A 15,075-nucleotide genomic window follows, 5' to 3' on the forward strand; every position below is an offset into this window, starting at 1 on the left:
TTTGAATATTTATATTAATTGGCTAACACTTTTGTATTCATACATGTACTAATGTATTGGGCAAAAGTACTGAAGCTTCCTATCATATTTATTTCCTTTCCTTAAAAATAACATTTATTTCCACAGTGAATGATTAAATAGGTTCGTATAAACCATATTTGTTGATAGTTTGTCTCACTGTTTGTGCAAAAATTAAATTATAAATAAAGTTTATTTTTTGTATAGAAACCGGGGACCTTAAACGGACCCACCAGTATGCCAATTTACAAAGAAATGTTTTTAATAACGATTAGAATATTTGAATTGAAAATGTACCGATCAATATATAATACGAGGTCAGAAATACATATTCATTGAGAGAAGAACAAAGGTAATCTATATATTGTCCAATATTACAAACATTTGTCAATGATTTTGATCAGGCGTTCAGCTCGGGAACCCTGGTTGTGGATTCCCTCTGACAAACAGCTATGGGATTAGCAAAATAGTCCAGAGATGAGTGTTGTCTCCTTGGTCACCTCTGAAACACATTCTACATCTAACCCTTTGTTATTGTGCCGTACCAGTGCTGGTTTTTATTACACCGCCCCAAGGAAGTATGTTAACTTTGGGTAAATCTGGAATACGAACTTGCCACCTCAGCTAACTCTGAGCTAGCTCGTTAGCAGGCTCGGCTCGACGACATAATAGGCTGCGGTGCCACTGGGAACACCGTGTGCTCGTCGTGCTAGATAAACGCAGCTAATCGGGGAGATTTTCAGACAATATCGTTGGTTTACTTAATAGTTCACAATTGCCGTTGTTGTGTTATCATCTGCCCCGGACGCGAGATGGATTGTCACTAGCTTACTTCGCCAGACGCGGTGTCTTCTCAGCGTTAGCGGAGCACTGCTCTCATTGCGCTGGCTAAAAATACACTTCTTTTGCACCTCCAAAAGTGCTGGGCTAGTCACACTGGACTTGTCTTCCTCTTTTCTGGTCACCTTGTTCATAGTTTGGCACTCTACATGGTCACCGCAGTGAGTTTAAGACGACTGGAAGAGCGAGCCGGACCCCGAGGTAGTGAGCCCCGCCGGCCTGATCTAACGACGCCTCGTACCGGCTGGTTGGCTTCAGGTCCACGGGTGAACGAAACTGGGATTTTGCGGATCGGTGGCCGAATATAATTTTTGCCCCAATGGCCCTGTCGTGTAATTTAGTGGTAATATAACAAACCTTGGTACAGCCCAGGTGTTGCTCGAGCGAAACTTTGTGAAGGTCAGAGAAAAACGCTTTTGTGTCTACTGTCAACTATCTGAGATCCATCTGTCCGCATCACCATGTCGGAGGATAACAATGCAGACAAGTTTATCAAGGTAATTTTTTAACTTCTAGAAATGTGGCTATTCAAGTAGACAATTTATATTTAACTCTGTAACCTTACAATTATTGTTCTTGCTTTAATAAAGTTTGGAGTGTAAACAAATGACATTTTGAAAACACATTACTATTCAGGTACATTGGAGCGTTTAGTGTTACCTTTAAACAGGCATATCTCAGTTAAAACGGGTTGACAACGAGATCCTGTTCTGCATTACATAAGACAGGTTGTCAGGTTAACAAACCAAACCAAATGAAATCAGACAATCAACGATCTATAGAAGAAAGCCTGGTTGAAACACCTACACTGACAAGGAGAAGACCTAAAAGATTCATATCAACCAGTGCATTATTACTGTTCTGTTGAGTAGTTGATACTCTTTTTCTTGTAAATCTAGGTTAAGGTGACTCTGTAGCTCACATTGGGAAGAGGATGCAATATTTTAAAAGCACATTCATCCAAGACATTGCAGTTTTGGGAACTGACATACATACTTGGTCAATGTGACTAAAGGTTGCAGCTACTGATATTTTTGGAGTCAGCAGAGAACATAAATAAGGAGGCAGTTTGTGTCATATGGAATTATAGAGAGAAAAATCTAGCAGTGTTTTAGTCTATGGTTGTGTAAGAAAGACAAACAACCTTTTTCATACAAACTGCATTGTTGTGTGCAGAAACCTGAATCTGAGACAAATTGTAATGCAGCTTGACACACTGAATCTAATATTTCTATCACCCTGGCTGTAGGATTTGTTCCTGGCTTGCTCCACTCAATGTGTCACAGCCCAGGCATTTATGCCTGCAGTAAAATGTGATCTCAAGTGCCCCTGGCCCCCTGCTTTCACAGTTCAGTCAGAGTTTAGTGGAGGGCTGGTACTGAGAACTCAAACACACACTGAGGTCATTATCATGCTGAAAGACTCATGGGTTAGGTGGTTAGCTTTGGATTTACCCAGGTCCGCTTTATCAAGTCCCTGGCATATTCCATGATTTTTATTTTTATTTTTACATAGTATCAAGACCCACCAAAGTTAGGCCTAGTTAAGTCAGATGCTTCAAAGATATGAAGTTTATGATACAGACCCCTGAGTAGTTGTTATAGCCAACGTGATCCTCATCTTTTGCTGCTTAATCATCAAGAATCCTGAATTATCATCCATCGCTCTGTGTTTACACTGACCAGGTTGGACTGGGCAGGGCAGTGATTAACTGCACCTTCTGGCCAAGACCAATATATTCTAAGGAAAGGAGGAAAAGGGCTTTTTTAATACTTTTGGAATGAAGAGTGATTAACTAAACTGAATTTACTCAAATACAGCACAACGTTTGAATACTTACAAACTAAAAGGAAAACTAAATAGAATTTAGAAAGTCTTTCTTATACATGTTGTTTAGAAATCTTCTGATGTGTTTTTTATGCCAAAGTTTCAGTTGATAGTCTAGGTACTGAGAATGTTTAGGAGCGGTCCTTCTAGTATACTTTTTTTTCCTTCTCACTGAAAGTAACTTTGAGAAGTAAAACATACAAGCTCTGCTGCACACTTGTTTCTTTTTGCTTTCAAAGATCTGATATACTGTTTGTTGTGGTTTCTCTTCTTGACAGGAGACATCCATTCTAGACGAGTACAACATCAACTGGACACAGAAGTTGGGAGCCGGCATCAGTGGACCGGTCAGGTGAGTGTGAGACAGGGTGTGTTTGAATTTTGTGTCAAGAAGTACATTTCTGGAAGGTCTTTCTCTGGTCTCCAAGTATGATCTTTTCTTCTGTCACAAACTGTTAATGCTGTGGAAGTGTTTTAGACCAATCAATATTATCTTTTGACAGAAAAAATATCATTATGATAATCAACTGTTAAAGTTATTGTTTATGCCAACAAAATTAAACATTGTTGTTTTCAGCCTCGCAATATATATCTCTATTTTATATCTTGTTAAATGGAAAAAATCTGGATTTAGATTTTGTTTTAAATTTTTGATTTTGAGAAACTGGGGTAAACCTTTTGCCCCTTTTTTAGTTTTTAATTATTTAGGCAAGGCAAAGCAAGTTTACTTATATAGCACCTTTCAACAGAAGGCAATTCAAAGTGCTTTACAAAAATGAAAATCATGAAGAGAATTTAAAAATGGTGCAACAGAATCACAACATAAAATTTAAAAAGAAAAGAGAATCAAATAAACATAAAACAAGCCAATATTTGAAAAACATTAAGATTAAGCATTAAGAAATAATTTGCTCCCAAACATTGGCTTGCTATTCTTGGACCCCATCTTTAGGGAAAACAGTTATTCGTAAAGATAATGTGCAAATAAATCTATAGTGAAAATAATTATTGGTTTCAGACAATGTTTTAATCTAACCAAGACAAGGACAAGTACTTGTTCCAGTAATTAGATTTGATTAAACCAATAAAAGAAGAATATTTACTTTCCCTCTTGAATTAAGAAAATATGTTTTAAGCCAATGGTGATGGCCAAAAAACTGTTGTAAAACATTACCGTCTATAGAACTGTAACCCCTAAATGTTATCCAATACTCTGTATTTTTCTAAACTTCACAAACCAAAGGCCATTCCAATCAAACCACCTCTAATCATTCCAGTATCTGGTAACTGTTTGTTTGTCATCTGAAAATCACTTGTTAAATTGTTTTAGTTGTTGTCAATGGGAATGAGTTCAACTTTCACTGTTTGGGATTCCAGATAAACTATATGGATATCTGATATCCAGGGGAAAGCCCGGCTGTGAGAGGAGAGCCAACTTCAATTGAAATGGCTCTGTAGTTTGGTTTGATCTAAAAATAGCATACCATCATGACTCAGAATATTATTAAGTCCCATTAAAGAATTTAAGAGAGAGAGATAAATATTAATATATATTTTGAGAAGCTGTTGCTATGAATGCTGCTGTAGAGTGCACTTTTGGCAATCCCCAACTGCGGCATTTAAGTGTAATGTCCGAGCAAATGTAGATTATTTGCTAACTGAGTCTGCACTTTGGGACTGCTGCCAAACCACCTTCCTACATGTTACTGTTGTGGTTTTATGTTGCACCGTGTTCATCAGCACCGTTTAACTTTATCCTTGACACATTAACACATTTTGGGATATGAAAAGGCCAGATGCTGGTCACTTGACAGTTCTTCAACAGACAGGACCAACCACTGATGTGTTTTGTCACACAGCCACAACTTGAGGCATACTATTGAGATGTTTGGCACCAGGACACTTTGGTTGTAGTCAGTGAGGGCTGATTTGGATCAGGCAGAATCCATACAACTGCAGCATCCTGTTTTCCAACCTAAAACTTTTGTCTCTAGCAACTATTTTTACCTGTTTTTTTAAAAGTGCTGTTGTGTAAATGAATACATGAGTGTATTAATGTCAATTTACTTTGTAATGTTAGGTTTGAGCTCACTAATAAACTGCACTCAGATTAAAGATTACACCATTGTGGGTGCATGAGGGTTTAATGATAAAACTCAGAAGTTTTCTTTATGTCTTCTCTGCATTCTTCCCTCCAATATTCTCCACTCTAACACACATTGCTGAAATATTTACAATAAGCAGCAATGACTTTTAGCTCTTTTTACACTAAACCCACCAAGGAGGTACTTTTCATGTAGTGGTGAATCTAAAGCGCAGATGGTGGAAAAGGCTAGTTTGCAGTTTGTCTTTCTCTCAATGCTGTACTCTCTTGATAGACATGTTGGTCTTTAGAGGTGTTCAGTTTTAGAGGCAGTTGCAGCTTTAAACGCCTTCTGTTGATCTTCTGTGAATCTTTTTTTTTCTTCTCTCTCTCCCTGCCCTTATGAAATCTAGCAGGCTGTAATATTGTATATTAATGTGTGTCACAGATTCCTCTTGGCCATCCTGGGTCTCTATCAGCCTATATTTTCCCAACATGTGTAGTCTGTACTCAAGTGCCGAGCATAGTGAGAAGATGACTCAGTGGCCCTACATGTAAACACACTGTCAAACTCTTATGATTCATGCTGTAGTCGGGAACACCTTACTAAATCTGTCTGCCGTTTTCCTAAGTCTCACTCTGATTCATAGAGATCTTATATCATATAAATTATTTTGATTCTCTTGCTCATCTCTTTGTGTCTCACAATACATTCATGTCTTTTACTGTACCGGCCGCATTCAGTTGACTCTGTGATTCATTTGCTAGGTGTTGCTTTCCACTTTCCAGTGAAGTGAACTTTGGCCAAAGCAAAATGTTCCTCACAGTAATGCTTTAATAGTGTAATCTGAGTTTAAGGGCCAGAGGTTGCTGTTTAAAGGGACTATTTGAGTCATTGCTGCACGAGTGGAAAAGGGAAAGGAGTTTTCAGACAATTAAATGTATTTCAATTTGGTCAATATTTTATTTGTGTTCTGCTGCGATCCTCAATTGTTCTTTAAAGATGACAATTAACAGACTGAATGAGACATTCATTCCAACAAATGTCAACCTTGAAAATAAATAATATATAATAGTCATATTTTTATATAATATGTATATATACAAATATGAGAGATGGATGTATTTGGTTTGAGTCATTACACAGATTCACACATGATTCTATGTGCCATAACAAACTGAGATGTTGACAAAATACTGTTGCTAACTCTCTGTAGCCGGCTTCTTTTTGTTTTTAACCTCTGTTTGTTAGGTCAAACTTTACTTTACAGCACATATAACTTTATTACTTTCAGAATAATGAGAATACCTTTTATTCAATCCCAAAGGGGAAATTAAAAGTGAATTTAACACTGCAGAACAATAATTAGATAGAAATCAACCCCTAGAAAAGCACAACAAACTCATGTTGTGGTGGCAACTGTTTCTGAATTTACTGAATTCATTTTTTTTAACAACCGATATATAAACAATATAACTCAAATAAGTTTATGCCAGACAGTATAGCTGTAGTTCATACCTACATTAATATAATACATCATAATAACATATGCTACTGAATTTGTTGGTATATGTTAAAAACTGATTTTCTATAAAGACGTTTAGTCATGATATTTAACACACAAAGATTAAGAACACATACATTTGAAAAGCCTGACATCAATGACCATTAACAGAAACAGGAAAACCCTGCATGAACTCAGAAATTGATTCTCTGTGTACACGATCACATCTGTGACACAGAGGGGGTGATATTGACTGAGGCGTTTGTTGACTCTTGTTTCCTTCCTGTTCAGAGTTTGTGTGAAGAAGTCTTCTCAGGAACGCCTGGCCCTGAAGATCCTCATTGATCGCCCCAAGGCCAGGAATGAAGTGAGAGTTGCGATTTTGATTAATGCCTGTTGTATGTCTCTGGCAGTATCAATGTTCTTTGCTCTGTCTGCCTAACTGTCATCAAGCGTTTTCAATTCCTGTTTTTGTTTCCTAATCAATCTGTCTCCTCCTGTGCCTCTGTTTTCATGGAAGTCTTTGTCAGTAACATTGTCTATGTGTGGTGTATCTAGCAGCCTCTCCATGTCATCAGCAGCCTTCTGTTTTGATCAAGCAGCTTATACAGCAGTTAGGCGGCGAGACGTGCAGTCAAAACAAGCAACACAGACTAGCTTCACACAAGCTCTCGCTGCCAGACTGTGAAAGCTGTCACTGTCAGGCAAATACTCACAGATTTTTACAGCCAAAATATGTATTATTCAGGCCCTATAATCATCCTTCTAAATGGGGGTGTATCTGGGTAAATGGCTACAATAATAAGAAGTACATGTTTGCTTAAAAAAGGTTAGACTGTCTTGGTTGGGAATGTAATGGCTGCAGAATAATGCGCACTCATTTTTTGACATTCCTCCAATGCTTCTCTCGTGGCAAAAATACAGTTATATTTGAATCATTACAGTTGTTTACATAGGGTGCACAACGTCTTGTGTTCTACTCGCATTGTACATATACACATCCTGTGTATTCACATGCAGAGGACTGAAGCTGCTGCTCTGCTACATGCTGTTTCATTACACACGCTGTGTAGATATTGTGTCAGGGTTTGTTGATGTAACACATTTAAAAGGTTACAACATGAACATACCTAAGCAGTTTTTTCACTAAATAATACTTTTAATATGTAACAAATCCATGAGCTGTTTAATTGTCTGGCCAAATTGAATCAGAATTCACTTTGCCCCCCACCATATATATTCAACTCAGGATATAAAAGTACATTTATAACGTCAGAATTAACACAGTGGAAAAAAAGGTCCTGTCTAATCAAAATGTGTATCAGTTGATCAGCACGCTTGATAAGGTTGGTACTTATAATGTAGTTATCTATAATGAGGCGGAACATGTGAGGTGTCCTGATTGTTGCAATTCTAACACAATTATCACGTCCCCTGTGCCCACACTCAACACCTTCCAAAATCATTTAGACAAACAGTGGTTTCATCAAGGATAGGATGCTCACTCTTGTAGTCATTTCTCATGGGTTGCATGATACAACTCCTACATATTAAAGTAGCTTGATTCTCTTCCATGCAGGTGCGTCTCCATATGATGTGTGCACAGCACCCAAACATAGTGCAAATCTTGGAGGTTTACGCCAATAGTGTCCAGTTCCCACACGAGTCCAGCCCAAGGTGTGTTTGTTTGATTGTGTGTGGAAGGCAATCATTATTATAAAACATTTTTCAAAATGTTTTGACGTGTACGGATATCCTTTTTCTCTCTTTTGCACTTCCCTCTGACACATTCTCACCTCCACTTCATCTTTACAGAGCGAGGCTCCTAATTGTTATGGAGATGATGGAGGGAGGCGAGCTTTTCCACAGAATCAGTCAGCACAGGCACTTTACGGAAAAGATGGCCAGCCAGGTCACTAAACAGGCAAGTTAACACAGATACGCACGCATGCACACTCTAACTCTACAGCATTCTAGAAGTCAACACCGACTTTGTGTGTTTTTTCCCTTAATGGGATTTCTAAATGTCTAGTTAATTCCAGTCAGTCGGTTTTGGTCCACTAGTGACTGTCAGTTGAACACTGAGACTCGTGGTCAAAAGAAGTAACACACACCGACTCAAATCCATTGTGTTTGAAGGCTGCTTTGACACACTCACACAAACACATAGTGGTGTCTCGGTCTGATGTCTCTTCCCCCTGTAGATCAGTCAAGCCTTGGAACATTGTCACTCCCTCAATATTGCACATCGCGACCTGAAGCCAGAGAACCTGCTTTTTAAGGATAACTCTCTGGTAAGTAGATGACGTTGCAAACATAAATACTGCAATTTTAAGAGTGAACCTCGACAGATGCCACTACTGAGTCTGTTGCTACAACTGAGAATAAACTTTGTGGGACTGTAAGGCTGCAGCTTTACTTTTTGACATAACCTAACATGGAACATTTACTAAGTGCATTTAGCAGAAAATAGCAAAGATAACTTGTAAACCAGCATCTTCAGTCCTAGACTTAAAAACCCTTTATCTAACAGCAGCTTAAACCTGAATGTATTTATTTCAAATGTCTTTTTGTGGCTCTGTCCGTTCCTCAGGATGCACCTGTGAAGTTGTGTGACTTTGGCTTTGCCAAAATTGATCAAGGGGACTTGATGACCCCTCAGTTCACTCCCTACTATGTAGCACCTCAGGTAAAAAGTGAACAAGGATCTCATACAAAGATACTTGTTAAATGTAAACGTATAGATTTAAGATATCTTCAATGTAATAATAATCGAAGCTGATGCACATTTCCATAATGTTTCCCTTCTGCTGTTCAGGTACTTGAGGCTCAAAGAAGACACCAGAAAGAAAAGTCTGGAATTATACCTACCTCACCCACTCCTTATACCTATAACAAGGTGAAACAAAAACGTGTTGTATGAAACATTTTGGCCAATTGACGAGTATTGTTTCAAAAAGGTCACTCATAATCTGAAATATTTTTTAACAAACGTTCTTTTTCTATGGTTCTTCAGAGCTGTGACTTGTGGTCTCTCGGTGTGATCATCTACGTGATGCTCTGTGGCTATCCTCCCTTCTACTCCAAGCACCACAGTCGCACCATCCCAAAGGACATGAGGAAGAAGATAATGACCGGAAGCTTTGACTTCCCCTGAAGATGAGTGGAGCCAGATCTCTGAGATGGCCAAGGACATTGTACGCAAGTAAGTCTTTTTTATTGAAATGATCTAGTCCCAGAACATGGCATTTCCTACTTTCCCACTGTACCGTCCCTCATTCAATCTTTGTCTGTTCATTAATGTGTACTCCCTCCCCTCTTCGCCTGCCCCCTGTAGGCTGCTGAAGGTGAAACCAGAGGAGAGACTCACTATTGAGGGAGTTTTGGATCACCCTTGGCTTAACTGCACGGAGGCCCTGGACAACGTTCTGCCCTCAGCACAGATGATGATGGACAAGGTGAGTGGGAAGTTGAGAGTGCAAAATCTTGCATTGCACACATGTTATGCTGCTGTTTCTGTAAAACAATTGACTGAAAGTTAATCAGGGTACAAGTGTCCTCTTTTTCTTTTTCCTTTTCTTAATGCCCGTCCTCTCCCCTTGCAGGCGGTAGTGGCTGGTATCCAGCAGGCCCATGCAGAGCAACTGGCAAACATGAGAATTCAGGATCTGAACGTCAGCCTGAAGCCTCTTAACTCTGTCAACAACCCAATCCTCAGGAAGCGGAAACTACTAGGGTATCACTGCTTGGTGTTTTTTTTTAATAACAGTTGTTCTCATTTGTGCTTTTTGAGAATGTTCTTGTGATGTTTCTGCTGTCCTGAGGCAAAGTGTTACTCTGTGTTAAAAACTAAACTAGAATGTTGTCTTCTTTATTAACTATTTTCCTAATGAGGTCAAGGATTGGTATTACATGTGTTTTGGTGTCCATGTTGCAGCCCCAAGCCAAGTGATGGTTTCTTCATCCATGATCCAGAGAACGGAGGGGAGGACTCAAACGTAGCGCTGGAAAAATTACGAGACGTCATTGCACAGTGTATACTACCACAAGCTGGTCAGTGAACCCATGCTGTAATATTGAAAGGATAATAAACTAGACCAACTTTTTTAATTTGCTGCATTAGCCTACCTTCCCTACAGCTGACATTTAGCTTATTTTCATCCACTAAGAAGCATTTCGCTGCGGGTGTTGAATGCAAAACTCTTGCAAAGCTTAACATTGCTTTATGTAACACTCTGAAAATACTGATTCGTGAAACATATTATAAATAAACATGGCAGACTTCTAATTAAGCTGTACAGGCTTTATTATATCAAATTGGGCCTAATTGTGAAGCTGTTCTGAGGTCTCTTGCCAATGTGAAAAAGAGAGAAGCTCCTGAAGTAATATGTTTGTGTCCAGGAGAGAATGAAGATGAGAAGCTGAACGAGGTGATGTATGACGCCTGGAGGTTCAACAGAGACTGTAAACAGCTGAGAGACGGGCTGCCGGGGCTCAGCTGGGACGGTCAGTACCAATTTGTCTACTCTATATCTGGCAAAAAGCATCAGCATGTCCTATTGTAAAAATTATTAAAATGTAGGTGGAAAACTATGCGAAATGACTTCATTGTTAATCATCTTGTATCAGCAACATGAATATTTTTATTTTCCCTTGTCCATATTTTCTGTGTTTATTTGCTTCATCTGCCTGCCCACACATCTGCAAACACAGTTCAGTTTACCATATCAACAAATACATACAGAGAAGTTAAATTGCAGTTAACAGTGGAGGTGGTTTTGAAGGTCTGATGGTCAGTTGATTAATGTTTTGGCCACTTTTCAAACAAAGATGCCAATTATACCTAATATGCAGAACCTTAAAATTGACACTATTCTGCTTTTCTTCGTCTCCTGAAGTAATCAATTAAAAATGTTACCAAATGTCACCTAAACTTTAAAGATCCTTTAAAAAATATATAATAACTATACTTCCCTTGTCCTTAACCTTCAGCTTTTTTCATTGCAGGGCGATCCTTCTCCGATAAAGTCGACCGCTTGAAATTGGCTGAAATAGTGAAGCAGGCCATCGAAGAGAAGACGAATCTTGAAGAATCTCATTAGCCAACGCTGTCTTTCTATCTTCTTTTTATATTGTTTATTATATCTCTTTTTAACCCATATCTGTAAAGAGGCTTTTTTATGTAAAATGATGCGCTAACTTTTGTTTTCTCATGAATTCACTTGCAAGACCTATTGTACAGCTGTAGATATATTTCAAAGAAGACTCATTGGTACTATACTTTTTTTTTAATGGAAACTTGCAAAGAACATTGAAAAAGAACAACAACTATATTTTCATTTTTGCAAAAAAGAAAAAATCAGTTGAAGAAATTATTTTCTGGGAGGGGATTTTTTTTTAGCTGCTTTCCAAGGAGTCGCCGGTTTGATCCCAGATATTTCATTTTATTCTGTTTTCTTATGTTTTAATCATCTTAAGAATTGTATTTATTTAAACACAGATTTCCTTTATTTTATACCTAAACTGTAGCCTGGCAGCGGGCTCTAAAGTCGAGAGAAGCTGTCAATGCTGTGACTTTGTTCTTCCAAACACTCTTGATCCAGTGTGCGTTTAAATTATATGAATCTTTGTTTTTGTGTAACTCTTCCTTGACTTTTTGTTGTGAAGAGGTCAAGGTGCGGGTAAAGATTGAGGTAAAGGAAAGTGTCGAGAAATAGACAAATGCAGCCCCAAATTAATTTTGTCACAACCCCCTTTTTTTGGAGCTGGTGAGATATGGCACACAAGATAGACTGAAAAAGCAGGAACACTTTGGCTCATTTGGTTAATGAGTTTTGACCAAAAAAAGTCCCCCTACTAGTTTTTTTTTTCAGCTTTTAACTGTCTCGTCGCCTCTTTAAAATATGCATTTTTATGTTCCAGTTATGTTAAGAATTTGTTGTCAAACTGTTTCCAAGGTAAAGAAATGAACTTTTACTTGACTAAATCTCTGTAGGTTTTACAAACCGAGTTGAAATCACACACATGAAGTGATCATACTGCCTGTCAGCGTCTGAAGTTTGTATCTGGCAAGTAACATGAAGTGAATTGTTTTATATAAAGGTTTTTCTTAAAGGTCTTCCCATTTCTGATGTGATTCTAAAGGTCTTAAGTTCAGTCTGCAGTTTAAGTTGTTCATCTGTGAAACTTGACCTGAACTGCTTTGGCGTAAATTTGTTTCTACTGCAATTCAAACCCGAGTCAATAAGTTCCTTTTTTTTAAAGCACGAGTGTTTGCTACTTGAGCCAACAGAAACAGAGAAACACGGGGCATTTGTGGCTCAATGTAGGCCATGAGTTTAAGTGAGAAAAGACAATTAGAAGGGTTTCAGTAGCCATCAACGGTCTGTCTGTGTCATTAGACTTGCATACTGAATGTGCAATAGGGCAATAATTATGATTATGAATTCATAGTGCTTGTATATGGGACTGAAATATGATGAATCAACCCGTCAGTATTACCATCCTCATTTCACTGGTCTGAATACCAGCAACATGCTCCCTCTCTTCGCTCATCCCGATCAGTTAGCTTTAATTATTTGTCATTAAGTGAAATGTCCCCTGCAATGTTCTCCTCACGTCATATCTGATATTACTTCTTCAAAAAGGGGTTGTAAGAAGGGATTCCTGGTTATGTGTTTTCAAAAGAACAAGCCTCGTCTAGCTGGAAGTTCTGTTGATCAGTGCCTGATTATTTCTTCTTTATCGTTTACTGTTTGTATTGGAAATATTCTTCAGTGTTGGAAATCCCCCTTTTGCTAAGGTCTTGTCTTTATACAGATTACCAAACATTGTTGCTGTCTTGTGAACAATGTTCAATTTTATTTAGATTATCCAAAGGATCAGGTGTTTCCTTTTGGGTGGAGAAAAATAATCCTACTTCAGACGCTAAATAAACCATCTAAAAACCCATTGGATTATCTTTAAAATACATTGTCTCGTAACAAAAAAGGAGTTTAATTTAATTACACAGTTGATATTTCTTGTTCAAGTTTGTGTTTAGCAAGAGCAATCATTACTTACATGATTCTGAGAGATCAGTTTGGTTTCTTATACAGTCTGATGATATCCATGGCATGTGTCTGAAAAGGACTTATTTGTAATGGCTAAATATCACTGAAATGTGCCTTTTTGATCTGGAGAAAATATCCACCTTTGTACTGCTCTAATCAATAAAGTGAATTACAGGGTGAAGGGGGAACTCAGAATCAGTGTAAATAGTGATTGATAATTGTCCTTTTGGCTGTGATTTGCTTGTTTTCATGTTGAGAAATGGCGGCTTTCATCACACAAATCTGATTATTGGTTTAATACCCGGCACCTCCAACAAATTAAAGAGATAGTTCTACATTTTGGGAAATACGCTTATTAATATGCTTGCTGTGAAATTCCATGAAGACTTGAAATGGATAAACAATGGCCTATAATTGATCCTTTTACTATTCCTTAATGCGATTCAATTACTCTCAGCCCAAAAATTGTCCGGATACGAACACATAACCGTCTTTAAGACGTTTTTAAACTTAGTCTTTTTGTACATATTAAACAAAACAAGATTTATCATGTGTGCATTAGAGGTGCAAGTGTTTTATAATCAACGGGGGAATATTTGGGTGTTATCAACCTCATATTGCCACAAAGCAAATTAAGCGTATTCAACAAAATGTCAAACTTCTGCTTTATTTAATCAGCAGTTTGTGTTTGTTAATGTTGGATCATACTGACATACAGTCTTTCAGATCAACGGTGTTTCACTAAAGGTGGAACTTAATACTGACTTTAATTCTTTTACTTTTACTGCTTTTGTGTGACAGTGTCATTCATTTGTGCGTGTGTGTCTGGTTCAGTATGCTGAGCGCAATTTGTATTACTGGAGGCCTATAAACAAATCAGAGCTGCTTCCTCCCGGCCACAAATAACAGAATTTATATCCTCTGCTACCTGAAAAACCACTGTTGTTGAAGGGTAGTGTATTTATTTTGTACTGTAAAGTCAAGGCATGTATCTTGATATTTGATACTAACAATTAAAACCCAAAGGGGATTAACACAGTCCTGCTCGGACACCATGTACCTGCTGTTTGCTGCTCTGCGTTATTGAACATCTGAGGGCAGCTGGTTTTGAAGATGGTACCATCCACCTCTCATCCTCTTGCTGAGTGGTGCTGAATCTCTCAGACATGCATTCAGCCTTACTCAGTTTTAGTCATAAATATGATTTTATACAAGGAAAGATTTCTTGTTCCCTACATGGATTCTGACTAAGGATAAATATCTGGGGTTTTTTTTATTATTAAAAATGACCTGAAAGGCAGAAATAGCTTAGGGAGTATTTACCGTTCTTGATAAATACCTTGTCGCTTCCGTTTTTATAACTTTTCGAGCCATCCCTCTGATAAGTGAGGAAGAAATGTTGAGGAAAGGAAATCATTTCAAGGGTCTGAGCCTTTCTCCGCTTTAGTGGTCTGTTTGTTTTCTCTCTGGACTGGCAGTGGTGTAGCATGTACCTGAATCTCTCATGAAGATTTGCTGTATTTGTCTCCACATCTACATTCTGCCTTTTCTGTCTTTTTTGGAACATCAACATGCTGACTTTGTAATAAAGGAACTCTTTGACATTTTTTTATACTGTTTGTGCACTGCGACACAGAATATGGTATTACTTTTCACATAAAGGATTTGTTTGTTTGCACACTTACAGTTAGTAATGAGAGGAATTTAAGTTGATGTGAGAAGCTTTAAGTATTAAGTTATAATCTCCAGT

At 38.0% G+C, this 15,075-nt stretch overlaps 1 protein-coding gene across 1 annotated transcript; it reads left to right on the forward strand.

Moving 5' to 3' along the window:
- The first annotated feature begins 458 nt into the window (after positions 1 to 458).
- Positions 459 to 14,932, forward strand: mapkapk5 (MAPK activated protein kinase 5). Its single transcript, XM_063897367.1, is given in 15 exon segments — positions 459 to 1,355; positions 2,964 to 3,037; positions 6,565 to 6,640; positions 7,853 to 7,950; positions 8,089 to 8,197; positions 8,478 to 8,567; positions 8,867 to 8,962; positions 9,092 to 9,172; positions 9,290 to 9,424; positions 9,426 to 9,478; positions 9,611 to 9,731; positions 9,879 to 10,009; positions 10,211 to 10,326; positions 10,675 to 10,779; positions 11,281 to 14,932. Coding segments are annotated over 15 exon segments (1,416 nt in total). The 5' UTR covers positions 459 to 1,319; the 3' UTR covers positions 11,376 to 14,932.
- Positions 14,933 to 15,075: the final 143 nt, after the last annotated feature.

This window comes from Eleginops maclovinus, chromosome 12, assembly GCF_036324505.1.
Source record: "Eleginops maclovinus isolate JMC-PN-2008 ecotype Puerto Natales chromosome 12, JC_Emac_rtc_rv5, whole genome shotgun sequence".
In the NCBI taxonomy this organism is placed as follows: Eukaryota; Metazoa; Chordata; class Actinopteri; order Perciformes; family Eleginopidae; genus Eleginops; species Eleginops maclovinus.